This window comes from Lagenorhynchus albirostris, chromosome 2 (genome assembly GCF_949774975.1).
Source record: "Lagenorhynchus albirostris chromosome 2, mLagAlb1.1, whole genome shotgun sequence".
In the NCBI taxonomy this organism is placed as follows: Eukaryota; Metazoa; Chordata; class Mammalia; order Artiodactyla; family Delphinidae; genus Lagenorhynchus; species Lagenorhynchus albirostris.
Window position 1 is genome coordinate 36,030,038 of NC_083096.1, and position 27,469 is coordinate 36,057,506.

Sequence of the window (27,469 nt, forward strand, 5' to 3'; positions counted from 1 at the left end):
CACAAACCTCTTAGATAGCCTCATCCACCAGAAGGCAGACAGCAGAAGCAAGAAGAACTACAATCCTGCAGCCTGTGGAACAAAAACCACATTCACAGAAAGATAGACAAGATGAAAAGGCAGAGGGCTATGTACCAGATGAAGAACAAGATAAAACCCCAGAAAAACAACTAAATGAAATGGAGAGAGGCAATCTTCCAGAAAGAGAATTCAGAATAATGATAGTGAAGATGATCCAGGACCTCAGAAAAAGAATGGAGGCAAAGATTGAGAAGATGCAAGAAATGTTTAACAAAGATCTAGAAGAATTAAAGAACAAACAAACAGAGATGAACAATACAATAACTGAAATGAAAAATACACTAGAAGAAATCAATAGCAGAATAACTGAGGCAGAAGAATGGATAAGTGAGCTGGAAGATAGAATGGTGGAATTCACTGCTGCAGAACAGAATAAAGAAAAAAGAATGAAAAGAAATGAAGACAGCTGAAGAGACCTCTGGGACAACATTAAATGCAAGAACATTTGCATTATAGGGGTCTCAGAAGGAGAAGAGAGAGAGAAAGGACCAGAGAAAATACTTGAAGAGATTATAGTGGAAAACTTCCCTAACATGGGAAGGGAAATACCACCCAAGTCCAGGAAGTGCAGAGAGTCCAATACAGGATAAACCCAAGGAGAAACACACCGAGACACATAGTAATCAAATTGGCAAGAATTAAACACAAAGAAAAATTATTGAAAGCAGCAAGGGAAAAACGACAAATAATATACGAGGGAACTCCCATAATGTTAACAGCTGATATCTCAGCAGACACTCTACAAGCCAGAAGGGAGTGGCATGATATACTTAAAGTGATGAAAGGGAAGGACCTACAACCAAGATACTCTACCCAGCACTGATCTCATTCAGATTCCATGGAGAAATCAAAACCTTTACAGATGAGCAAAAGCTAAAAGAATTCAGCACCACCAAACCAGCTCTACAACAAATGCTAAAGGAACTTATCTAAGTGGGAAACACAAGAGAAGAAAAGGACCTACAAAAACAAGCCCAACACAATAAAGAAAATGGAAATAGGAACATACATATCGATAATTACCTTAAACATGAATGGATTAAATGCTCCAACCAAAAGACACAGGCTTGCTGAATGGATAAAAAAACAAGACCCATATATATGCTGTCTACAAGAGACCCACTTCAGGCCTAGGGACACATACAAATTGAAAATGAGGGGATGGAAAAAGATATTCCATGTAAATGGGAATCAAAAGAAAGCTGGAGTAGCAATACTCATATCAGATAAAATAGACTTTAAAATACAGAATGTTATAAGAGACAAGGAAGGACACTACGTAATATTCAAGGGATCAATCCAAGAAGAAGATATAACAATTATAAATATATATGCACCCAACATAGGAGCACCTCAATACATAAGGCAACAGCTAACAGCTCTAAAAGAGGAAATCGACAGTAACACAATAATAGTGGGGGACTTTAACACCTCACTAACACCAATGGACAGATCATCCAAACAGAAAAATAATAAGGAAACACAAGCTTTAAATGACACAATAGACCAGATAGATTTAATTGATATTTATAGGACATTCCATCGAAAAACAGCAGATTATACTTTCTTCGCGAGTGCGCATGGAACATTCTCCAGGATAGATCATATCTTGGGTCATAAATCAAGCTTCAGTAAATTTAAGAATATTGAAATCATATCAAGCATCTTTTCTGACCACAACGCTATGAGATTAGAAATCAATTACAGGGAAAAAAACATAAAAAACACAAATACATGGAGGTTAAACAATACGTTACTAAATAACCAAGAGATCACTGAAGAAATCAAAGAGGAAATCAAAAATTACCTAGAGACAAATGACAATGAAAACACAACAATCCAAAACCTGTGGGATGCAGCAAAAGCAGTTCTAAGAGGGAAGTTTATACCTTTACAAGTCTACCTCAAGAAACAAGAAAAATCTCAAATAAACAATCTAATATTAAACCTAAAGGAAGTAGAGAAAGAAGAACAAACAAAACCCAATGTTAGCAGAAGGACAGAAATCATCAAGATCAGAGCAGAAATAAATGAAATAGAAACAAAGAAAACAATAGCAAAGACCAATAAAACTAAAAGATGGTTCTTTGAGAAGATAAACAAAATTGATAAACCATTAGTCAGACTCCTGAAGAAAAAGGAGAGGACTCAAATCAATAAAATTAGAAGTGGAAAAGGAGAAGTTACAACAGACACTGCAGAAGTACAAAGTATCCTAAGAGACTACTACAAGCAACTCTATGCCAATAAAATGGACAACCTGGAAGAAATGGACAAATTGTCAGAAAGGTATGACCTTCCAAGAGTGAACCAGGAAGAAATATTAAATATGAACACACTAATCACAAGTAATGAAATTGAAACTGGGATTAAATATCTTCCAACAAACAAAAGTCCAGGACCAGATGGCTTCACAGGTGGATTCTATCAAATATTTAGAGAAGAGCTAACACCCATCCTTCTCAAACTCTTCCAAAAAATTGCAGAGGAAGGAACACTCCCAAACTCATTCTACGAGGTCACCATCACCCTGATACCAAAACCAGACAAAGATACTACAAAACAAAGAAAATTACAGACCAATATCACTGATGAATATAGATGCAAAAATCCACAACAAAATACTAGTAAACAGAGTCCAATGACACATTAAAAGGATCATACACCGTGATCAAGTGGCAGTTATCCCAGGGATGCAAGGATTCTTCAATATACGCAAATCAATCAATGTGATACACCATATTAACAAATTGAAGAATAAAAACCATATGATCATCTCAATAGATGCAGAAAAAGGTTTTGACAAAATTCAACACCGATTTATGATAAAAACCCTCCAGAAAGTAAGCATAGAGGGAACCTACCTCAACATAATAAAGGCCATATATGACAAACCCACAGCCAACATCATCCTCAATGGTGAAAAACTGAAAGCATTTCCTCTAAGATCAGGAACAAGATAAGGATGTCCACTCGCACCACTATTACTCAACATAGTTTTGGAAGTCCTAGACACAGCAATCAGAGAAGAAAAAGAAATAGAAGGAATACAAAATGGAAAAGAAGAAGTAAAACTGTCACTGTTTGCAGATGACATGATACTATACGTAGAGTACCCTAAAGATGCCACCAGAAAACTACTAGAGCTAATCAGTGAATGTGGTAAAGTTGCAGGATACAAAATTAATGCATAGAACTCTCCTGCATTCCTATACACTAATGATGAAAAATCTGAAACAGAAATTAAGGAAACACTCCCATTTACCATTGCAACAAAAAGAATAAAATACCTAGGAATAAACCTACATAGGGAGACAAAAGACCTATATGCAGAAAACTATAAGACATTGATGAAATAAATTAAAGATGATACCAACAGATGGAGAGATATACCATGTTCTTGGATTGGAAGAATCAATATTGTGAAAATGATTATACTACCCAAAGCAATCTACAGATTCAATGCAATCCCTATCAAATTACCAATGGCATTTTTTACAGAACTGGAACAAAAAATCTTAAAATTTGTATGGAGACACAAAGACCCTGAATAGCCAAAGCAGTCTTGAGGGAAAAAAGCAGAGCAGGAGGAATCAGACTCCCTGACTTCAGACTATACTACAAAGCTACAGTAATCAAGACAATATGGTACTGGCACAAAAACAGAAATATAGATCAATGGAACAGGATAGAAAGCCCAGAGATAAACCCACGCACCTATGGTCAACTAACCTATGACAAAGGAGGCAAGGATATACAATGGAGAAAAGACAGTGTCTTCAATAAGTGGTGCTGGGAAAACTGGACAGCTACATGTAAAAGAATGAAATTAGAACACTTCCTAACACTGTACACAAAAATAAACTCAAAATGGATTAGAGACCTAAATGTAAGACCAGGCACTATAAAACTCTTAGAGGAAAGCATAAGAAGAACACTCTTTGACATAAATCACAGCAACAAATTTTTTGATCTATCTCCTAGAGTCATGCAAATAAAAACAAAAATAAACAAATGAGACCTAATGAAACTTCAAAGCTTTTGCACAGCAAAGGAAACCATAAACAAGACAAAAAGACAACCCTCAGAATGGGAGAAAATATTTGCAAACAAATCAACGGACAAAGAATTAATCTCCAAAATATATAAACAGCTCATGCAGCTCAATATTAAAGAAACAAACAACCCAATGCAAAAATGGGCAGAAGACCTAAATAGACATCTCTCCAAAGAAGACATACAGATGGCCTAGAGGCACATGAAAAGCTGCTCAACATCACTAATTGTTAGAGAAATGCAAATCAAAAGTACAATGAGGTATCACCTCACACTCGTTAGAATGGGTATCATCAGAAAATCTACAAATAAAAAATGCTGGAGAAGGTGTAGAGAAAAGGGAACCCTCTTGCACTGTTGGTGGGAATGTAAATTGATATAGCCACTATGGAGAACAGTATGGAAGTTCCTTAAAAATCTAAAAATTTAATTACCATATGATCCAGCAATCCCACTACTGGGCATATACCCAGAGAAAACCATAATTCAAAAAGACACATGCACCCCAATGTTCGTTGCAGCACTATTTACAATAGCCAGGTCATGGAAGCAACCTAAATGCCCACTGACAGACGAATGGATAAAGAAGTTGTGGTACATATATACAATGGAATATTACTCAGCCATAAAAAGGAACGAAATTGGGTCATTTGTGGAGACGTGGATGCATCTAGAGACTGTCATACAGAGTGAAGTAAGTCAGAAAGAGAAAAATCAATAATGTATATTAATGTATTTCTAGTGGAACCTAGAAAGTGGTACAGATGAACCGGTTTGCAGAGCAGAAATTGAGACTTATAAGTAGAGAAAAAACGTACAGACACCAAGGGGGGAAAGCGGCAGAGGTGGGCAGGGGTTGGTGTGATTAACTGGGAGATTGGGATTGACATGTATACACTGATGTGTATAAAATTGATGAGTAGTAAGAACCTGTTGTATAAGTAAATAAATAAAAATTTTAAAAAACTAATAATAATCTTTTATAAACTCCATTTATTTTTTAAACTTGCCGAAACCTTGCAAGGATTCAGATCTAAATAAAAAAATGTGGGGTTTTTTTGTTTTGTTTTGTTTTGTTTTTGCAGTACGCGGGCCTCTCACTGTTGTGGCCTCTTCTGTTGCGGAGCACAGGCTCCGGACGTGCAGGCTCAACGGCCATGGCTCACGGGCCCAGCCACTCTGCGGCATGTGGGATCTTCCCAGACCGGGGCATGAACCTGTGTCCCCTGCATCGGCAGGCAGACTCTCAACCACTGAGCCATCAGGGAAGCCCAGGAAATGTTTTTGACTGGGAATAGAACATACACAGCTTGTGTACTAGTTGATGTAATTATAACAAAATCAATGTGGTCAAAGTCAATGAGATATGAGCAAACTATATCCAGGAGAAACAGTTTGAACTTTAAATGAACAGTTTTCTATAGCAAATGTTCTAAGCAAATACAGTCTCCTAAAGAAGCTTTACAGAAATTGTAGTTTTGATATGCACAGAGGATGCCAATATAAACTTTAAAAAAAACAAAGTATCACAGCAGAACTTCTTGCAAACAATCTAGCCATTTCCTGCTCTCCCTGAATTGTCCTTTCTCACACTCTTTAAATTCTCTCTTGTCTTCTTGGTCTCCACTACACTCCTCACTATGCCCCTCTGCAGACAATGAGCTACTTGTGAACAGGGACCACCTACCTACAAGGGACTCAAAATAATTTTTATTTAATGACTTTTGATCTCCACTTTTACAGTAGTCAAGACTAGTAGTAAGAATAGCAACAGCTAAAACATTGTTTACAAAATGCTTTACCATTTGTGGTCTTCTTTGGCCCTCAAAACAACTCTGTGAAGTAGGTAGACCCAATAATATTATCATCCCAAAGCAGAGAAGCCTCTGAGATGCAGAGAAATTCAGTGACTTACTTAAAATCATATCAGTGGGAAGTTGTTAAGAGTTAAGGCTCTAGTCCAAGTTATCTGAAGCAAAATCATGAACCCTTTCACAGGTTCTGTTGATAATTTTCTTTGCCCATTTCTGAATCTGATTTTGTATCACTGAATTTCAGTATCTAGAACTGTGTATAGTACAGGGTTGAAATATTTCCTCTTTCTTTCAATAATCCTTTTTTTGTCCTTCTATTTTATTGGATTTGTCTTAGCTACTCTGGTATAATGAGTCAGTATCTTTCTAGAGAATGGTAGACAAACTCTCATTTTTCACTCTATTTTGAGTTATTAGCCTACAAGAGAATTATAATATTTCTGTAAGGGCCTCTGTCTTATTAAGGTATAGTGACAATTTCCCTATTTGTTCATGCAAGGTTTTTTTCTGTGATATAACCTCACTGGCTTGACATTTCACTAGTTTTTTTTTTAAAAAAAGGTCTTATCTGCACACTTGGTATTTTACTATGTATTTACTACCTCAATAATTTGTGACAAATGTTAAGCAAGATAAGTCATGCACTGATTACTGAGAAATAATAGATTCCTCCATTCAGAGCCCAATAATCCTTACCTGTTGTTTTTGCCTCTGATTCGCTCCAATTTCTATACAAAACAGCCCCTTGTCCACATTTAGATAAAGCCTGAAGTCTTCATTAGTATTATGCATAGAGTTCAAAATTATTAAGGCCGCTCTCTGGAAAGGCTCGCGCATTACCCTGTATTCACATTAGCCACCATCAACCACCTGCACAGCCATTCTTTGAACACATACTCACTAAGGTTGTATCCTCTCACGCCCCATGTACCACTCAGCATCCAAGACCGCTTTCAGGCCATTACTCACCTAACCACCTAGTCACTGCTCCTTGGACGCCCATCCAACGTGGCTGTCTAGCCCTCTACGCTTCCTCATGCATGAATCTCAAGTTGCCCTTCCTCATCCTGTGGACAATTTGCTCCTGACTCACAGTCTCCTCTTGGTCTCAAGTGGTACCACCATCTAACCCCCATGAGAGTGTAAAGAGGAATAATGAGGAAGTGCTGGGAAGTGGTGGAGTGAGTGAACTCTTTGTGCTTCCATTCTTAAATCCCTAATACCAACCTAGACCTGAAGTCTAAAGGTACTGGTATCGTATGATTCATCATTTCATTTATGTAAAGTGAAGTGCTGATTAAATGACCCACAAAGGCAGAGGAGCATACCCGGTAAGACCCTGGGCTTTGCAATCGGTAAGACCTGTGTTCACACTCACTTACTACTATGAGACCCTCAACAAGATACATATCCTGTCTAAACTCTACTTTCCTTCCCTACAAAATAGGGAAAATAATAGATTCTACCTCACTTAACACAGGTTCTCACATATGGTGAATGTCAGAAAAGTGAACTCTATTTATTGTTATTTACACATGATTGTTATTATTGACATTTAAAAGTAATTAAGTACTTCTGTATACTCTCAGTTCTATATACCTTCATGAAAACTACTGCTGCTCTCCTAACTGTGGGTATTAACGGTACAGAAAACAAAACTTACATCTTCACTACATGGAAAGAAAGAAGCCTTGTGTAAAATTGCAGTGCAAAGCCATTCAGATTGTGAAGCCTAACTAAATGTCACAGTATTGTGGTGAACAATATTTACTAATCAAAATTACATTGGAAATAGTGAAATGTGTCATTTTAAGTATGGACACTTGTCTATAAGCAAGTTAGAATCTTCTGACACAATGAATAGGATGGTTTTTTTATTATTTCCTAATGCAAATTTTTACTTAGACTTGAAATGTGGGATTTGGTTTTTCTTTTTAGATATCTTCAAAGATTTGAGAAACTTGAAGTAAAGTATGGCCTAAATTTCAAAATGAAAGCTACTAATTTCTTTCAACACTGAAGTTATATATTTAAAATATTTTTCCTATTTTTCTCCATTGTCAATTAGCAACAACACAGATGAAAACTTGAAAGAAGCAGTTATCCATCTGCATCCCAAAGAAGGCAGTGGTGTCCATCCTCATACTCTGCAAACAAATCAGGAAAATATCAGGTACCTAATACATAAACTGAATTCAAAACGTTTTCAACAACTCAAATGTTGAAAATGAAAGTAGGATTTGAATATGCTATGGCACTAGTTGGATCACTGATAAAAAAGGAGATGGAATGTACTTCAGGAGCTGGAAACGCCTTTGTGGTTTTTTTCTTGGATTGTTGTTTCCAGTGATTTTGGGGTGATGACTGTCAGTGCTCTGCACAGTTTCTTTTCAAAGCTTTCCTACATTTTTGTGCATTTATGCTATGAACCTTTGAGAATAGTAAGCTTTTCTTTTTCTTTTGGAACCCAAGCATTTGCTCAAGGTGCATCTCAATCTGTGCACATTGACCGTTGATCGCCTTTTTAAAAACAGGAATTCCTTAATGAAATTGTCTCAAATTTCCCTTTTAAAATTGGAATTTTGGCCACAGTGTTTCACAGGAGTAAGGTTAATCATTTGCGGCAACATATGGTTGACAACGAGTGAGTTAGAGTCTGTAAAAAATTACGACCTGTGCACCCAGACCAGGTGCAGGGGCAGAGAGGGCAATATAGCCATCTCCAGTGTCACAGAACCATGTTAAAGGACATGAGACTATTCAGTGATGCAGGTAACACATGATGTTGGGAAGTCTTGTGAGGTGGAAGGAGAACAATGATGAGGGATCCAGTGGCAGTAATAACTGCGAGTGACAGGTGAGCTGATGAGCCTCATCAGGGGTGTCCATTAGTACAAGAACAGTGTTCCTGGCCTTGAGAAACAGGAGAGGCTTCAGCATGGCCAAGGGAGCATTTGGATCTCTTGAACTATACAGTAACTTCTTTCGATCTTACTGCGAGTAGGGGAGGAGGACATGCTATCTGAAGCTGACCCTCCTCCAAACCTCGAGCTCCTGTTTATTTCCTCTAACAAAACCATCAATCAGAAAAGAGACTCAAGGAATCATTTTATGTGTTATGAGGGACCTGTGTGTGTTCCAGAATGAGGCTCTTTTTATTTAGTTGCTCAATTCTTTTTTTTAATTTTTTTTTTTATTTTTGGCTGCGTTGGGTCTTTGTTGCTGTGTGCGGGGCTTTCTCTAGTTGCAGCGAGCAGGGGCTACTCTTCGCTGCAGTGCACAGTCTTCTCATTGTGGTGGCTTCTGTTGTTGCAGAGCACAGGCTCTAGGCACATGGGTTTCAGTAGTTGTGGCACATGGGCTCAGTAGTTGTGGCCCGCAGGCTCTAGAGCGCAGGCTCAGTAGTTGTGGCGCACAGGCTTAACTGCTCCACGGCATGTGGGATCTTCCCGGACCAGGGCTCAAACTCGTGTCCCCTGCATTGGCAGGCAGATTCTTAACCACTGCACCACCAGGGAAGCCCACTTGCTCAATTCTGAGAACTCTTCCTTTGACAAAAGAAGCAATGAGGAAAGGTCAAGTTATTGTTAGTCTCATCGATTTATGATGTCGACTGAAAAGAACGCACAATGTGAGAGTTGTGAGTTAAGTTTTATTGGGGGCAAAATGAGGACTAACACCCAGGAGGCAGCATTCAGATATCTCTGAGAAATCGCTACGAAGAGCAGGGGGGAAGGTCAGTATATATGTGATTTTGGGGGTGGGGGGGGTATATGCAGTCAAGCCTACATTTTTGCAGAAGGCTGCTGCTAGTCTTGTGAAGGTTGCTGCTAGTTACAAGGAGCAGACATCACCATGAAAACTTTCAGTACTTACCTAGATAGGAGGAGATGCAAGAATAAAAATAAAATCTCATATAATCTTCTCCTGAAAATATCTAACTATCTGAAGGCCTGTTCTGCCAGTTTTTTCCAAAGCACAGAGTGCCTCATTCCCGATCTCCACCCTGAACTCCTTTCAGGGGATGTTGAAAGTCAGCAGCTGCAGCAGCTCATGATTTAATCCTTGTAGAGGTAGATGGCAAGTGCCAATTGGTAGTTGGCAATGCTATACTTTTTTGTGCCTGACATAGCAGCCATAACAGAGGACAGTAAACACTTCTTTTATTTATTTATTTATTTATTTATTTATGGCTGTGTTGGGTCTTCGTTGCTGCATGTGGGCTTTTCTCTAGTTGTGGTGAGCAGGGGCTACTCTTTGTTGCCATGCACAGGCTTCTCATTGTGGTGGCTTCTCTTGTTGTGGAGCATGAGCTCTAGGTGTGTAGGATCAGTAGTTGTAGTTCATGGGCTCTAGAGCACAGGCTCAGTAGTTGTGACGCATGGGCTTAGTTGCTCCATGGCATGTGGGATCTTCCCAGACCAGGGCTCGAACCTGTGTCCCTTGCATTGGCAGGTGGATTTGTAACCACTGTGCCACCGGGGAAGTCCAAGTAAACACTTCTTTTAAAACTTGTAATTTATGTGCAATGCTAGCATCATGATTATCAGCATATAAATTCTGGGTAGTTCAGTTGTTGACCACGCTGTCATCTAAATAAAAATATCTTGTTATTTCAGTGTCCTTCCTTGACAAAGTACTATAAAGCTGGAGAACACCTCCAATTAAAATGTTGATTGGAAAAGAGCCAATTCATTTCAACAGAATAAGATCTGAGACTCATAAAATCTTTGAAGTGACTTCACAGAGATGCAAACATGTGCACTTGAAGATGCTGAACCTCTACCAGTACCTAGTGGAGCACCCTCCTCTTAGCTTGGATTACGGTCACCCCTTCACCCTCTTCTCTTGTGCAGAAAGCACACATTATCTAGTCAGGGGAAAGCTACACTTAGGATTTTATAAATAGTCTAACTATTTAAAGGAAAAAAGTGTTGCCTAGGGTTTCTGTTTGTAAGTTGGTCATTTTTTTTTCAAATGTTTATAATAAGAATGGGCTTGTTAGGGCAAATTTGGAAAATGCAGGGAGAAGATATGAAGAAAAGTCACATTAATTATACTACCCAGTGGTAACCATTGTTAATATTTTAATTCATGTTCTGCTAATCTTTATATATGTTTCTTTATACACATGTTTTTATTTCTTAAATACTTTCTTTTTTATTGAATAGAATCCACTCATTTTAGACACTTTGGAGAAAAATGTACGGTATATCAGTTTTCACTTTCTCAAAGAAAAATAAATTAATTTCTGTTTATTAAAAAGGCATTGGGGGCTTCTCTGGTGGTGCAGTGGTTGAGAGTCCACCTGCCGATGCAGGGGACACGGGTTTGTGCCCCGGTCCAGGAAGATCCCACATGCTGCGGAGCGGCTGGGCCCGTGAGCCATGGCCGCTGAGCCTGTGCGTCTGGAGCCTGTGCTCCGCAACGGGAGAGGCCACAACAGTGAGAGGCCCACATACCACAAAAAAAAAAAAAAAGAAAAGAAAAGGCATTGGGAGTTCCCTGGTGGTCCAGCGGTTAAGACTCCATGCTCCCAATGCAGGGGGCCCAGGCTGGATCCCTGGTCAGGGAACTAGATCCCGCATGCCACAACGAAGAGCCTGCATGCCACAACCAAAGATCCCACACGCCACAATGAAGAGGCAATGAAGATCCTGCGTGCTGCAACTAAAGACCCAGCACAGCCAAATAGATAAATAAATTTTTTTAAAAATGTATTAAATGATTATAGGGGAGATGGGTCAATACTATTCAAGAGAAATAGCTGGAAGAAAAATTAAGCTTTGGATATTTCCTAAGCTCTATTTCAAAAGCGCTTTGACCTGTGTTATTAATTTTAAAATACGAAAATTTAAATAAAAATAATTTCTATCATAAAAATAACTAGCTTACTTTTGTATCAATTCAGAATATACTAAATTAACTAGGAAAGCATGACTTTTAATAATTTATCAAGCTAATAATGTCAGGGAGGAAAAATTTCCCTCTGGAAATTCTTATAGCTGGTCTAAGAATTAAATTGACATCAGACAGATTAACAGGAGAAAATCAAACCAATTTTAATAACATGTTTATGTGGGAAAAACCCAGGAAAACTGAGTAACTCCCAAAATGGTCAGAGCACTCCCCTTAAATACCATTTTCAGCTAAAGACGAAGGAGGTATGTTGAGGGTAGTGGTTTGGGACTTTAAAGGGGAGGAAGGTAATTTACATGGAGGTGGAAAAACAAATGTTTGAAAAATGCTTGCTGGGCCAGGCAGAGATAATGAGACTCAGAGTAGACTCTGATCTCTAGGCCGTGCCAAGTTCCCACACACACACACCGCTCCCACCACTTTAGCCCATATTCTTTGCACATATCTCTGGTTATAGTCCTATTCCAGGAACAATCACTTTATCTAAATTTTTTTAAGCAGCTAAGAGGGTGGTAACAAGAAAAAACTTCCTGAGCTTTCTGTTTCTTAAAAATAATCAGCCTAGGGCTTCCCTGGTAGTGCAGTGGTTAAGAATCTGCCTGCCAACGCAGGGGACATGGATTCGAGCCCTGGTCCGGGAAGATCCCACATGCCGTGGAGCAACTAAGCCCATGCACCACAACTACTGAGCCTGTGCTCTAGAGCCTGCGAGCCACAGCTACTGAGCCTGCATGCCACAGCTACTGAAGCCGATGCGCTTAGAGCCCATGCTCCGCAACAAGAGAAGCCACCGCAATGAGAAGCCCGCGCACCGCAACGAAGAGTAGCCCCCACTCGCAGTAACTAGAGAAAGCCCGCACGCAGCAACGAAGATCCAATGCAGCCAAAAATAAATAAATAACTTTACTTAAAAAAAAATAATAATCAGCCTAATAATCCTCATGCCAATGAGACACATTTCCAGGTGGCACATTTTATTCCCCTACAATAAACATGTACTGACACCTTCTAAATAAGTAGCCCTGGAACCTTTAATGCATCCACATCCTTATAGATCAAAACTTTATTTGGTATAATATTATCAGCCACTCTAATGATCTCTAAAAAATATCAAAGCTTTCTGGATATTTAACAATAGATTTGTATAAGACTACTGCTAATTTCTGTGTAATTCTGGGTTTTAAAGTATATTCTTTCACATTTACCTTGATAAATATAAAGAGTGAACTGGACATCAACTTGACTTTCAATTTAAAATCATACAAGATAGAAAAATAAAACAGTATAAGCAAAGAAAAATGAACGAAAAAATTGCAAATTATATCACAGGCAAAGGGTAAATGGCTTGAGACTTAAGAATTCAAAGACAACCGCTGCTCACCTCACAAAATACAGGCAAAGGACATACACCTACGTCAACAAAACAAAAAAGAAAGACAAGTAGCCCCTGAAAATATGAAAAGTTGCTCAATGTTTTGCTTAGCTAAAATTTTAGCAATCTCTATTATTTCTTGGGTTTCTGAGGAAGTAAATTTTAAAGGAGAACTAGAAATCAATTGCTTGGGAATCAACCATTCTTAGAATCAAAATTTCCCATCACAAGAAAAAAATTCTCATTTCTTTTTTTCCCCCCCAGAATCGAGTATGTCAGTGAACAATGTGATTAAAAAATATTTGATGTGTGTGACTTTCTAACTGCAAGAAATCTGTGCGTTTCTCTAAACATCAGTTATCTATGGGAAATATGTGTTTAAATTATGTATATATTAACTATATATATACTATGTAATAATGTATATACTGTCCACTGAAAGAAAAACTCACAAGGTAAAAGTTGTGAGTTAAGTTTTATTCTGTGACCTTTCTGAGGACCACAGCCCAGGAAACAGTCTCTCAGCTCTGAGGAATGGCTTTGAGGAGGTAAGGCAGCAGTCAGGATATACATTAATTTTTTGCTGGAAAATAAAAGCAGACATGTAGTTGAACATCAAAAGATTACTGCTAATCCCAAAGAACAGACATCTCAAGTTAATGATTTTATTGCTTTTCTAAGTATGAAAGATATTTTTCCTTAGATATGCATCTTAACTATCTAGGGGCCTATATATCCAAAGCACAACGTACTTCCTGTTTTTCTCCATCTTGAATTCCCCTCGGGGTGCACTGTCCATGAGCAACTGCAGTAGCTAATGGCTTAATCCTTGCAGAACTGGAATAGCAGGCAACATTTTTTTTCTTCACATGACTAATTATGGGTAAAATACTATACTGCTTAACTTGTATTACTGAGCACTTCTGTTCACTTCTGACCTTATATATTTCATCTGAAAAGCAGGGGCTGGGCCAATTGATCTCCAAAGCTATTCCTAGTACTAACATTCTAATATTGTTTTGTTTCACTTGCCTTTTTGTACAGTTAAATGTGAGATGTAAGTTAAAGTACATGATGTTTAAATGTAATTTGTCTCAGCATTATAATAAGAAAGGAATAAGAGATTTTATCTTTGCAAATCGACTTGTGGAATATGGTTTGTAATATATTTACTGTGTAAAGATTTCAAAAGCCAAGAGGAAACAAAATGAATATGTGATCCTTATGAGAAATGCCCTCCTTTCTGTACTTGACTGGGTTCAGAATCCCTGTGTTGGGTTTGGCACCACAGTAATGCTCTTGAGGTAACAGCCAAGTAAGAAGGTCAATTTGCTGGCAGGTGCCTACCAGGTGCGAGTAGAGGTGGCAGAGCTCCCAGGACCAGCCTCAAAAAGGTGGCTTAACTATCCTCTGTTTAGCCATTCTCTTTCAGGTTTTCACAAACACCTAACCTGTAAAGCACCGTGACAGGTGAAAGCCTCTTCTGAGAGCATTCACAGGCCCCTTCATGCTGCTACCCTCACCTCTGAAAAGCAAAAGGTAAATATACCAATTTAGGAGGCAAAGGATCATCTAGCATTGTTTTATTTAATGAAGTCCCCCTCGGGTTAATGACATCCACAGACACCTCCCTCCATCTTACCGCCATTCCTAAAGCTTACAGGAGAGCTACTACATAGCTCAAAATCTGGTCTACAAACAATCATATTTTCCATTCTCTCCTCATTTTATCGCTGGCAGCTTGACAAAATCTTTAGGGGGAGTTGGAGGAACCACTAGTGTTTAAGCCCCTACTTCACTCAAAGCCTCGACTCTTGAGTTCTGTTCCTCTCAGCACCTTAGGAAGTTCACAGTCCATACTCTCCCTTTGAACTCAGTCACTAAAATGATCTCAAGACTAAGGGTTAGACAGTAGATCCACTTCATAGGTCAGCTTGCCATGCCTGATTTAGGAAAGTTTTCTCTGCAGACAGTTGTAGACAAATCCTTTCAGAGACAAATCCTGCTTTGTTCCTAGTGGCTAAAATTACTAAAATCAAAATCTCTCAGGACCTTCCCAGCATTTGGTAAATGCACACTGGGGGAGGATTGGCAGAAACATGTTAAATGCACTTGACAGCAACACCCATTTATTTCATTCAGTATTTAATGCGTATTTATTATGCACCTAGTGTAGGTCTAGAACTGTCTCAGCACTGGAGATATAGCAAGAAAACTATCCCTGCCTCGTGGAACTTGTCCAGAAAAATAGAGAACAAGACTTAGAACCTTTCAAATGGAGCCTCAGTTGGGTCAAATCAAAATAAGTTAAAGAAATCTATGTGAATCTCTTCAATTGTATTTGGGATGATTTGATGAGCCCCAGGTACAGAAATTTCACTGAAACAAAGTCCCAGTAAAACCTCAATCCTTGAATCTAATCTAGCAAAAACTAGCCTACTTCTTTCCCTACCTTTTAAATTTTCTCATGAGAATAAAACAAAACAAAACGAAAAAAACCTTACTTTCAAGCCCAAAAATAAACGGGAAAGTTTTTTTTTCAGCTGATTGACATACAATATTATGTACAAATAGTTGCAGAAGAAATAATTTCTGTTTTCATAAGTTAATGCCAACAGTTAGCCACAGAATATTTCTGTTATATCACTCCTTCATAACTGAAAGTATTAACAGAAATGATAATTCCCCCTCATTGCATTTCCTTTCACTGTCCCCTTAATTATAAAATTACGGATTTTATAACCCCCAATACTAAGGTGTATATTTTATATATCACATCCACATTTGGTGTTTATATGCTCTGCCAAGAATTCAAAAAATTGTATTGGTCTGGGAGGAAGAGGAAATTCCATGGTTTGTTCATCCCAGAATAGCTTTAGTACGTCTCACATATAAAATTGTTTAAAAATATATAAAGTTTTGTTGGAAGCAGCCTAAATGTCCATTGACAGAGGAACGGATAAAGAAGATGTGGTACAATGGAATATTACTCAGCCATAAAAAAGAATGAAATAATGCCGTTTGCAGCAACATGGATGAACCTAGAGATTGTCATACTGAGTGAAGTAAGTCAGAGAAAGACAAATATCATATGATATTGCTTATATCTGGAATCTAAAAAATGATACAAATGAACTTATTTACAAAACAGAAATAGAGTCACAGATGTAAAAAACAAACATGGTTACGGGGGAGAAGGGTGAAAGGGATAAATTGACAGGTTGGGATTGACATATACATACTACTATACATAAGATAGTTAACTAATAAGGACCTACTGTATAGCACAGGGAACTCTAACCAATACTCTGTAATGACCTATATGGGAAAAGAATCTAAAAAAGAGTGGATATATGTATATGTATAACTGATTCACTTTGCTGTACAGCAGAAACTAACAGTCCAATAGTCCAATAAAAATTTTTAAAAATTAAAATATATATAAAGTTTTGTAATTCCAGATGATGCATTTGATGTTTATACGGAGAATTTCCATTTCCTCACCATCCTCTCATACCTTAACTCTGTGTGATAACAGGTTCTATCCCCACCATTCTATGAATGAAATAGCAATTGAAATATAGGTTGGATGTAAATAATTATTTTTCTTTACCTGATTCCAAAGGTAACATAGTGTCAGTATAGAAAGCTGAAAAGCACAAAGAAAATTAAATATCCATAATCCTATCAACTATTGGTTAATTTTGGTATATTTCCAACTAATCTCTTTCTGTATCAATATACTACTTTTGTTTTAATAAAAGGAATGAAAAAAGGTACACACTGATTTGGAGTTGCTTTTTCCACTCAGGAATTTATCATAGTTTCTCACATTGATTTTTTTTTTAAACAATAAACTACCTACTATAAAATCCTTAATATTTTTGCTAGACACATGGATTTAAATTTTTTTTTGAAAACTATACAGCTTTGCTCACAGCTCTGATGATTTTTTTGGGATAAACTCTAAATGGAACTGGTGGTTTAAAAGTCATGTCCATTTTAAAACTTTTGACATACAGAAAAGTTACGTTAAATACTAAAATTTGAGGGTACTGGTTCCCCAAATACGTTTACTTACGTTGGTTGACCTTCTTATTCTTTGCCAACTAATAAGAAAATGTCAACTTCTTTTGTTTGCTCTTTAATACCAGTCAGGTTACTTTTATATTTCTTTTACTAGTCATACAGGTTTACTTACAATTCTACAAATAAATCTTGCTCATTGATAATTTTCCAGCATTGTTTGCAAGATCGTTTCAACAGAAAAGTTCTCCCCCTTATCCACTTCAGCTGACCAATTCCTACCCCTCCCAACTCTAATGACATTTACTGCTTCCAAGAAATTTGGCACTTAATGCCCCCCACCCCGTCCTTGCCTTTTTCATGCATGTATATTTCATCTTCAATAAAACATTTAGTGGCTCAAGGACAAAAGCCCGGTAGCGTTGGAACCCATTATGCTAATGGCCCGGTGTTAACAATTTACCTTCCCAGGGGTCCTTTCCTGGGAACACAGGGAAGGCTAATTGACTTTAGCAGTTGGGAGAGCAATGACCAAACCTTTCGTGATTTTGAAATCAGGCCATGAGAGGCTTCAGAAGCAGAGGCTCAACCACGGAAACCTCAACTATTGTCCCGAATTATGCCTGACTAATGCTAAAGATTGAGCAAGGGTACAGGTGTCCGGACAGCTTGGAGTGCCCCAGGTCCAAACTGGAGTCCTGAGGGGTGTCTGACCCACAGTGACCCACTGGCTGGGCTCTAGGTTTCTATTTTCGGGTCGATGCGCTTGATTCTTTAGTCCAGCTTTCCGGAAAAGGGACAGTGATGACCGCACCGGCCCTTGATTCCTTTCCACCGTTCTTGAGTAGGTTGGTAACAGTCTGTTTACGTAGAGGCGGTGAGATAGCCATTTCCCGCAAGCCGCCGCGGCTCTCCTTCAGGTCTGCAGACAGAGGACTCAGAGACAGTCCGAGTCCAAGAAGGAGGCGCAAAGCTCCCAGCCCACCGGGAGGGTTAGCCCCGCGCAAGGGCCTCGCCCCGCCTCTCCAGGCTTAAGGGCCGCCCCGGGCGCCGAGGCCCAGCCTTGCAGCCCGCCCATTGGCCTCGCAAGGCCCTCTCCTTCGCTCCTGCAGCGTTCTAGGCCACGCCCACCTGCGTGACCGCACAGGACACTGTGAATCCGGGGATTATTGCGTCTGGTAACTGAACTCTATCTAAAAGGTTTCTCCTGGCTTGGTCTCAGGTTTCCCGCTGATTTTCCCAAAAATGACGGCGTCTTGCGCGCCTCGCCGCGCGCCTTGCCAGGCACCTCCCGGCCGCCCAGAGAGTCCCCCTTTTCCTTGGTGCTGCGGCGGGATTCTTTTGCTGTCTTTAGTGCTCCCGTTGCCCATATTCTCCGGTAGGAGCCTGGAGAGAGTGTGCGCCCTGGCGGCGAACTGGAGTGGGTCGGGGAGCAGGCAGGTCAGAACCGAGGGCCGGGTGAGCTTTGCTTGTTGGCTCCGGGCGGAGGCGCGAAGCTGGATCCACCCGGGGTCGTGCGGAGTTAGGGTTGAAGGCGTGGCCGGAATGTCCTGGGTCTTGCTGTGCGGGGACCCACCGGGGTGGAGACCACGTAGTGGCCGAGGAGAAGGCTTGCTTGGTGGTGGGCACTGAGCGGTGAGGGGTGGTGGGCTCGGCCGGGGTTTACCCCGGACCAGGCTGGGTCCCTAGCAAAAGTCTGTAGGGTGTTTCCAGGACTGAGCCAAGTCGGAACAGGAGCAGGGACCCGTCCTGGTGGGGACGGCTTGCTCTTGAGTGCCCCTGTGTCTGGGGATGCTGCTAGGCTGGTGCTGTGCCCTGGGGGAGGGGTTGCCTTATGTTCTCTAGGCCGGTGATGCCTTGTGTGGGGGGTGTTTGTGCCCCGCTGGGGAGCCTGGGGGAATGTACCCTGGTGTATGCTTTGTGGAAGTCGCCAGCCCAGTGGTGCGCAGTGTGGGACAAGGAAGCTGCTTTGTATGGGGCTTACCGAAGCAACCTAAAAAACATTGGTAGCCAAACCTAGTGAAAAATGAGTATCCTGAAAATGAACTATAAATGACGTTCATCTGGTTTTCCCATACAGCTTCATAAACTAGAGCTGAGGCCCATTCACTTTTTTTTTTCTTTTCCGTGTTTCATTGAATCGAATAAATACTTTAAATATATGCCCAAAAAAAGGCATGCTTAATTGTATAAAACATACACAATCAAAGGACAACCATTTTTAATACTTTGGTATATTTCCTTCTGTCTTTATATACACGTGTGTTTCCATGTCCAAGTTATTTTTAGGATCTATTACATATACAGTTTGTATGCTGCATTTTTTCTTAGCAGCCTTCATTCAATAAATACTTGCCTTCTATATGCCAGGTCCTATGCTGGTCTTGGGTCCCCAGTGCCAGGCCCATGTTAGGAAATAAAATACTTGCTACAATTTATTGGGAGTGGTAGACAGTAGCCAAAACATAATGTTAATGAATATGTTATAACCCAAAAGAAGTACCGAGGAGGAAAGGAGCATGATTCTCTGACAGCATTTAACAAATGACTGGTGGAAGGGAAGATATTTCTGCTCATCAAACAGGCCAAACTCTGCCCTTTGCCTTCTGTACATGCTGTTCCCTTGGCCTTGGAACATTCTCCTTCTGCCTCTTGCGTAATTGGCTCCTTCTTATTCTTCAAAGTCAGTTGTGATGTTATCCCCTCAGAGGGACCTTCTCTGATGCACTGTTTCCGGTGGACACACACACTTCAGCTCAATTCCCCCCAACTGGTAGTCACCCTCCCAAACTATGTTTTCTGTTCTCTCCTCACTAGAATGCAGAGATCTTGGCTGTCTTGTCGCACTTGTGGTTTCAAATGCCCATTTTTTTTTGCCTCAGTGTCAACATTATTGTATAACTCTCAAGTACCAGAAAATTAAAGGTAACATTCAGCTGAGGCTTAGAGCCCAGGAACAACTTCTCTTGCTTCCAGGAGGAAGGTTCTCTAAAGAACCATGCTTAGGATGGACTTTCTGTGGTGCCTAAAAAGCTAAGGCAGGGACAGCTGGGGGTCAGAAAGGATCTATCTTCTCCTGACTGTAGACTCCTCAGCGTTCTCAATACTCCAGTCTTGCTTGTTACGGATCACTTTGGAAGTTTATTTCTCTGCAAGAGAGTTGTGGGTGATGGAACAGCAGTGCTAACAAAAAATTAAAAGGAATTTTTTAAAGAATAATAATGTTTAGAATAGGCTTAAAGCTAGAAGTTGAAGGAGATGATGAAAACTATTCAAAATAGAGGAAAATAGATAAGTAAAATGAATAGGATGTATCAGGGAAGATAACAGCTAGAAATGAAGAGGAGGAAAAACAAGGTTAGGTTTAAGGTTGAAAGGTAAAATCAGGATAGGTAAGAAACTTAGGTAAGGTACAAATGAGAACTCACTATGTTGGGCAGGGAAAGTATGTGGATATAATAAACATGCGCTGAAGCGGCTCACGAGGAGAAGGTTTTGTAGTCGAACAGTGTTGTGCCTTGGGAGTCTTGCCATCTCAGAGGTAGTTGCCAAATGGTAGATCACAGAAGGGACCAGTCTCATTCCTCCAGAATGAGTCTGCTTTGTTGGACAAAACCTACAATTTCCTTTTATGGGTGGTCTCTTCTGCCTATTTTAGGTCTTTTCTTTTGAAAGAAGCCACGGTCAATAAGTGCTTACACAGTAGTTTCTTAGTTTCTTACTCTGCATATTACAGTGCAAGAAGAATAGTCCTTATTGGTCAATTGCTAGGTTACAATAATACTGGGAGATAGAGAACAAAAGAAATTAGGTGGTCAAATCTTTCTCCAGTGCATAACGTTTTAAGATGATTATTTTCAATATTAAATTCATTATACTGTATTCTTTACCATTGGTTTCTGTTTGACAGCAGTGTAACTTTGAGAACCAAAGCGTTTTGAATAGCGACTATGAGGCATGTACTGTGTGAGGTTTTGTGGCCACACGGCTGAATGGAGTCCACAATATCATGTGTTAAACATGAAGACATGTGATGGTGAGCTGAGAGATCCATGCAGAGGAGAGTCCGAGTACTACCGAACTCAGGTCTGGCTGCTCGCTGCTCAGAAAGTCAATACTTGAGAGACAAGTACTGGTAGGAATGGAAAGGTTTAATCAGAAGGCTGGCATCTGGGGAGAAGGCAGACTCCTGTCCCAGAGCTAACTCTGAAGATTCTGCTTGGCCATGAAAGTTTTTTAAGGGAAAAAGGGGAAGTAATCTCAGTTAATCATTGAGATAGGGAGTCATATTTATTGACATCTCCCATTGCCTGCAGACTTGTTGACTCCTTGTGATATTTCTTTAGATGTTATCTGTTTCACACAGTTTGCTCTCGAGGTTACTGAAGGGAAAGGTGGGGGAAAGATCTGATCATCTGTTAATTAATCTTCCTTTCTATTTGATCTAAGAAGAGAACCAACAGGTTAGACAAAGTATTGTGTAATCAAAAGATGTGAAAGGTGTGCTTGGGCCAGAAGTTAATTAAAGTATAGCTTTGCTAAAGTGACAAGACAAAAGGGACCTCCTGCAAAAAGCTCTTTCCTACAAAAAGCTGCTTACACAAGAGAAGGGAAGTGGTCAGTGCCTCCCCAGGGAAGCAGAGACTACTTCCTAGAGGAGATGTTGAGTGAATTAAGTCAAGGAAGACAAGAGTTGAAGGAGTTCTCCTGAGCAGGAAGAAAGGTGTTCAGAGCAGAGATAACAGTGTGAGCAAAGGCTCAGAGATGTGGCATGGCTCGGGCAGTCATGGACTCTGCCTAGCTCCCCAGTGTGGCAGCAGTAGGGCAAAGGAGGCAGGAGGAAGGCAGCGCTGTAGATCACAGAGTGAATAATTGTGAAAAGAACAGGATAGTTAGGAATGAAAAATTACTATCATAAAAATCAGACTGTGGTGTTATTACCTGTTCTTTTTGGGCACCTTGAGGCCTTTCGTTTGCCCTAGCACAATGCAAATCTAAACTAAGCTTGCTTTAATCTCCCCAGGCTCTGTAGAAGACCATTGCTTAAGGACTAAATTGCAGACAAACTTTGTTGTCATAACCATACGAGGGTTCTAGATGACAGACAGTGATGGAAAGCAATGTGGGTAGTGGAACTGGGTTTCCTGGCTTGACCCTGGGTCTGCTATCTACAGGGAATATATTCATGGGCAAATTACTTCACCTTACCATGGTTCAGATTGCTCATCTTAAAGAATGGGAAATAGTACACAACTCATGGGAAGATTGTGGAGGATAAGTTAGTTAAAAAACACTAAAATAATGATTGGCACAGGTTTAATTTGCTATTTCTAAAATGATTACTATCACCACGGTTTTAAGAAACAAGTTCTAGAATTGTTCATTGCTAATCTTTAGGAAAAAAATATAACCCACAGTCTTTGGAGTTCACTTTTAATAATGTTAAAATACTATTTCTAGTCATAGAAGTAATATAAAATGGGTTTATAATAAAATATTAAAACAAATATTTTGGCATGAAAGAAATTAAAAATTCTCATAAAGTGAAATGTCTGTAAATAAATGAATGAAAGAAATGGAAAATAGGAACAGAAACAGCAGTGAAAAGAGTGATGACTTGAAGCTATCTCTGGAGCAGTTTGGCTGAACAGTAAAGAATTTGAACTTTGACCCAAGGATGTATAAAACTGATAACAGTACTCATTCAGCTTTGGCACTAGGAACTAGAAATGCAGTGATGAATGAGACATGGTCCTCAAGAAGGCTACAGTCTCCTATGGAAATAAGCAATGAATAATTACAGTATGAAAAGTGCTATGAAAGAAGTAAATTGGGGCTCATGAGGACACTTAACTGAAATTTTTGGGTGAGAGATGTTAGGAGCCTCCAGGACTAAGTGGCATCTAAGATGAAACTGAAGGAGGAGTGGGTGGGAGGAATGGCAGGGTCTCTGGTCAAAGCTGAAGTAATATGATGCATGGAGGTCTAGAGCACTACAGTAAGTTGAGTAATTTAATGGGCACTACTAGTGGAATTGAATATGGCTTAGAAGACTGTGCAAGAGTGAGCAGATATTAAAGCTCTGTTAGCCATGTCAGGGAGCCTTAGACATTATCATGAGGGAAGCAGGGAGCCGTTGAAACATATCTGACTTGGAAGGGCCTTGGTCCTAGCATCACATCAGTATTACTCTGGTGGCAGTGTGAAGATGAACTGAATGAAAGGTGGCAAGACCAGTAAGGAGACCTATTCAGAAACTCTTGTAGCAATCCAGATAAGAAATGATAGTGGCTTGAATTAGAAGTAAAGGTGGAAACAGAGAGAGGGAACAGGCATTTCAGTTGTGGAAAACATGTATCTTGTTTGCTGGCTTCATTATGTTATTTGAGATAGTGTGACACATTCCAAGTGGAGCTGTGGGGAGGCAGTTGAACACATAGACTTGGCACCCCAGCTAAGATCTAGGATGGAGAGAGGGATTTGGGAGGCAGCTCTCATCAGTTGTAATGATGTCATGAGAGTATACATTCTGACCCGGGGGGATTTGCAGAATGAAAATAATGGGAGCTCGTAGAATAACTCCTGAGGAATGTCACATTATGCAATCAGACAGAGAAGGAAGAGCAGCCAGAGGACAGGCTGAAAACCAGGCTGGTTTGCTACCTGGAAACCAAGGAAAAGAGCTTTTCAGGCACCAGAGAGCAAAGAGAGAATGAACAATAGCTCCTGATGTTGTAGACAGGGTAATTAAAATTACTGCGGGAGAGAGTGTTAGGGTGAATTTACCAAGAGGGAGGCTACTTAATGACTTGAAAATAATTTAAGTGGCTTATAAATGAGTGGGAACTGAGAAATAAAATTGATAGGTTAGATGTTAGAGCCTGCGTTTTGAAGAAGCAAAGAAAGTTTAAAAATAGGTTGAGTGGACAGTGAGAGAAGGAGGGGGTAGTCAGATTTCAGGAAGTTCCAATTTGGGTCAGAGACCATGATTTTCTGAAGGGAACCACATGGGAAGGGGTGTGGCGTGTGCTTATGTCAGGGAGTTATTTTTAATTTTGCAAGCAGGTAGAGAGTGCTTGCACAATTTTTGCAAGTGTATAGAAAGTGAACAGTTTTCTTGATTCACAGCAGAGCATTATTTCACTTTCCTGACACTCACCTGGAACACTGGGGAGTTTTCTGAATGCAGCCTATCTTATTATGTAATAGCATCCATTGTTAAAGTTTAGCATTACAGCCTAATAATAATGTTGTAAACTATTTAGAAAAAACTAAGTTAAGATGTTATTCTTTTGGAGCTAGGGACATTTACTTTGAAAATCCTCATAGGAAAAAAATTCAATGTTCTGAGCAAAAGAAGAAATTTGATTATAAAAATGTGTGATTATTGGGCTCAATTATTACAGTGTATAAAGCTTGTGATCAACTGGTTGACAAAGCCAACATTCTAAACTGCACATTGTTAAAAGCACTCATTTCATGATGCATATTGGTAGGAAGAAATCCTTCATTAGTTGAATGGATTAAACTGTCCAATTGACATGTCTTTTTCCATTCAGAACACTATGTGTGAGAGTTATTTTAGGAATTTTCTCTTCTTTTTTATACTTTCGAGATAGTTACTGAAATTGAGTGCATAAACAAAGAACACTTGTGTAATTTAATTATGGGCATGCTATTAACTTGATTTCTTTCTTGGTGGTTCCAGGAAATTCTAGAATGATGTAATACATTTGCATCTAGTACGAAATTATATAGCATTTCTAGCCTGTGCTTTTTGTTTGTTTGTTTTTTTCCTATGTTAAAATGAGAATGTCTGGCTCAGGGTATTGAGTAAATTTAATATTATTAATAAAATTCAACTCAACTAATTTTCTTTTTAAGCAATGCTTTTAATACTAAAGGGTTTTGTTTTGTTTTGGGGGGTTTTTTGTTTTGTTTTGTTTTCCTTTTTTTTTTTTTTTTTTTTGCTTTTTGCTTTTGTTTTGTTTGAGGCAGTTAATTGAGAAGCATTCATGTAACAAGATCAGCATAGTAGAAATGTTGAAAACATTTGCTAAGTGTTGAAACAGTTTCAGCACATGATGTAAATGAAATGTTGGACGGTGTATCAAGAGAGGAGTTTAGAGTTTAGAATATGATAGGAAAGGAGGGTAATATTTCACCTCTTTAGAGTTCTCTCTTGACCAGTCTCTCAATCTGCAGTAAGACAGAGATCCAGGGGAGTAATAAAAAAAAGGTTCGTCAGGGACCAAAATAGGTCTATTTCTTTCTCCTTAGATCCTTAACCTTATAGGTGTGGCCTCTGCATTCCTTTAGCACTTTAGGACTTGATGCGTCTCCATATCATTATTTTACATAATTTTTCTAACAGATTTGTTAGGTTGTTGAGCCCACAGATAATTAAAAGGAAGAGAAATTGTTGAAGTAGGAATTACATTCTCCTAGGGAGGGACTCCCCACGCCAAAAAATAAAAAGAATAAAAACTTATAAAAGTATAGCAAGAAAGTAGCTTTACTGTTGGGGTATATTAGATAAATAGCCCAAACATCTACCTCAGGGAGCTTCTAAGGATATGCATGCTCTATTGATCAGAGAAGAAAAATTAAATTACATTTAAAGTAATATCAAGAAAACAAAATTTTTTCAATGTAAGTCTATTCAAAATGGCAAATTTTGATATTTAAATGTTATCTATTTACTCATAAAATTATTTAGTTCACAAATATGAAATGAAGTCATACTTTGAAATACTTAGTCCATATGTATTTTGATCTTTGAAACCCACAATGTTTATTTAATAGTCACCTCTTATCATAGCATGTCTTGAGTACCCAGTGTGTACAGAGTGTAGTAGAAAAAGAAGGCATATGATCCCTGCCCTCTAGGACTTTGCCTACTGAGAGGAAACTGAGCCTGAAGTGACAAGTGATCACATGCTTGTATTTCAAACTATGGAAGAGTAATCTGAGCAGAGTGCTATATACTATGGAAGACTTTTTAGAGGAGAGGTGAACTTTGAAATGAATTTAGAAAAAAGTATGTAAGGATATGTATATATATATATATATATATATATATATATATATATATATTTAGTCAATACCAAAAAGATTTTGTCTCCTTTAATTTACTGTTGAATGAAAATTTAGCTTATTCCTCAACAAATTAAAAGCTAATAGGATGTTATTTAAAGTAAACAAGACACATCCTCTGCTACTACCATCACTTGGGTAAAAGCATGTGACAATCACTTAAAATCTTGCTAAGAACCTTTCCATTTATTCTGTACTGCCTACTTGCTGCTAGGCCACAAGTGGCTGGTGAAAGAGATTAAAGCCTTAATTTTCTGTTTTTATTTTTATTCCTAGGTCCCTGTATTGACCCACCAGTAATGGAGAGTATGAAGCTCAAGGGTGTCATTAAACGCCATTATTATTCTGGGGACAGAATAAACTATGAGTGTCGCATAGGATACTTTTATGTGTGGCCTTATCTCCTCTCATCTACTTGTGAGCCTAATGGCTCATGGAGCCCTATTGAAGAAGCATGTTTAAGTAAGGAAACAAAACCATTTTTGTTTGTTGTTTTTTGCTTTCTGTAGAGATTTTTACACATTTTAGGGTCAATTTTCCACTGCAACAATAATGATTTTCTCATGCAAAACTAGGTTTTAGATAGCAATGCATTTTTTCAGGCTTTGAGAAATCTCCAGGGAATCTTTATTGGTGATTGGTTCCTCAGTAAATGTGAATTTTAAGTTTGCCCTTATAATAATTAAATAAAGAAAATAATATTTCATCAATATAAAAGAGCAGTGTAGAATTTTGATCTTGATTTAAATATTTTGAAATTGGTATGAAAAAACGAATTTGAAAATTTTCTTTTAGGAAAATCATGTCCAAATCCAGAAATAAAGCATGGTGAAGTATATGCCCCAAATAAAACCTTTGAGTTTGAATCAGAAGCTCACATTTCTTGTAATGAGGGGTAAGTAAGTTACTCCTTAGAGGAAATAAGTTAAATGTTATGAATTCCATTTTTCTTTGCTTCTCAGCTTAATCATTCCCTTAAAGTTGATTTCATTTTTCTTTCTAGGTCATAAGTTGCACTTGTAGCCAAATAACTCTTGGGCTTTTTATGGAGAATGAAATGATGTGTAATTAATAGAAAGGAATTTAAATTGAAGAAAAGCAAAAT

At 38.9% G+C, this 27,469-nt stretch overlaps 2 protein-coding genes across 3 annotated transcripts in view; both read left to right on the forward strand.

Moving 5' to 3' along the window:
• CR1 (complement C3b/C4b receptor 1 (Knops blood group)) overlaps positions 1 to 18,303 on the forward strand; it is a 136,063-nt gene extending 117,760 nt beyond the window's left edge. Inside the window, exons 25-26 of the mRNA XM_060141831.1 lie at positions 8,020 to 8,124; positions 18,117 to 18,303. Coding sequence (XP_059997814.1) covers positions 8,020 to 8,124; positions 18,117 to 18,303 — 292 coding nt within the window. The remainder of the gene's footprint in view (positions 1 to 8,019; positions 8,125 to 18,116) is intronic.
• Positions 18,304 to 18,483: 180 nt separating this feature from the next.
• LOC132509426 (membrane cofactor protein-like) overlaps positions 18,484 to 27,469 on the forward strand; it is a 54,354-nt gene continuing 45,368 nt past the window's right edge. The window contains exons 1-3 of one of the 2 annotated variants that reach the window (XM_060130464.1): positions 18,484 to 18,646; positions 26,641 to 26,826; positions 27,160 to 27,259. In XM_060130464.1, the coding sequence (XP_059986447.1) occupies positions 18,514 to 18,646; positions 26,641 to 26,826; positions 27,160 to 27,259 (419 nt within the window). In that variant the 5' untranslated portion in view covers positions 18,484 to 18,513. Of the gene's footprint in view, positions 18,709 to 26,640; positions 26,827 to 27,159; positions 27,260 to 27,469 lie in introns of both variants that reach the window. The other variant, XM_060130474.1, reaches the window with a different exon arrangement.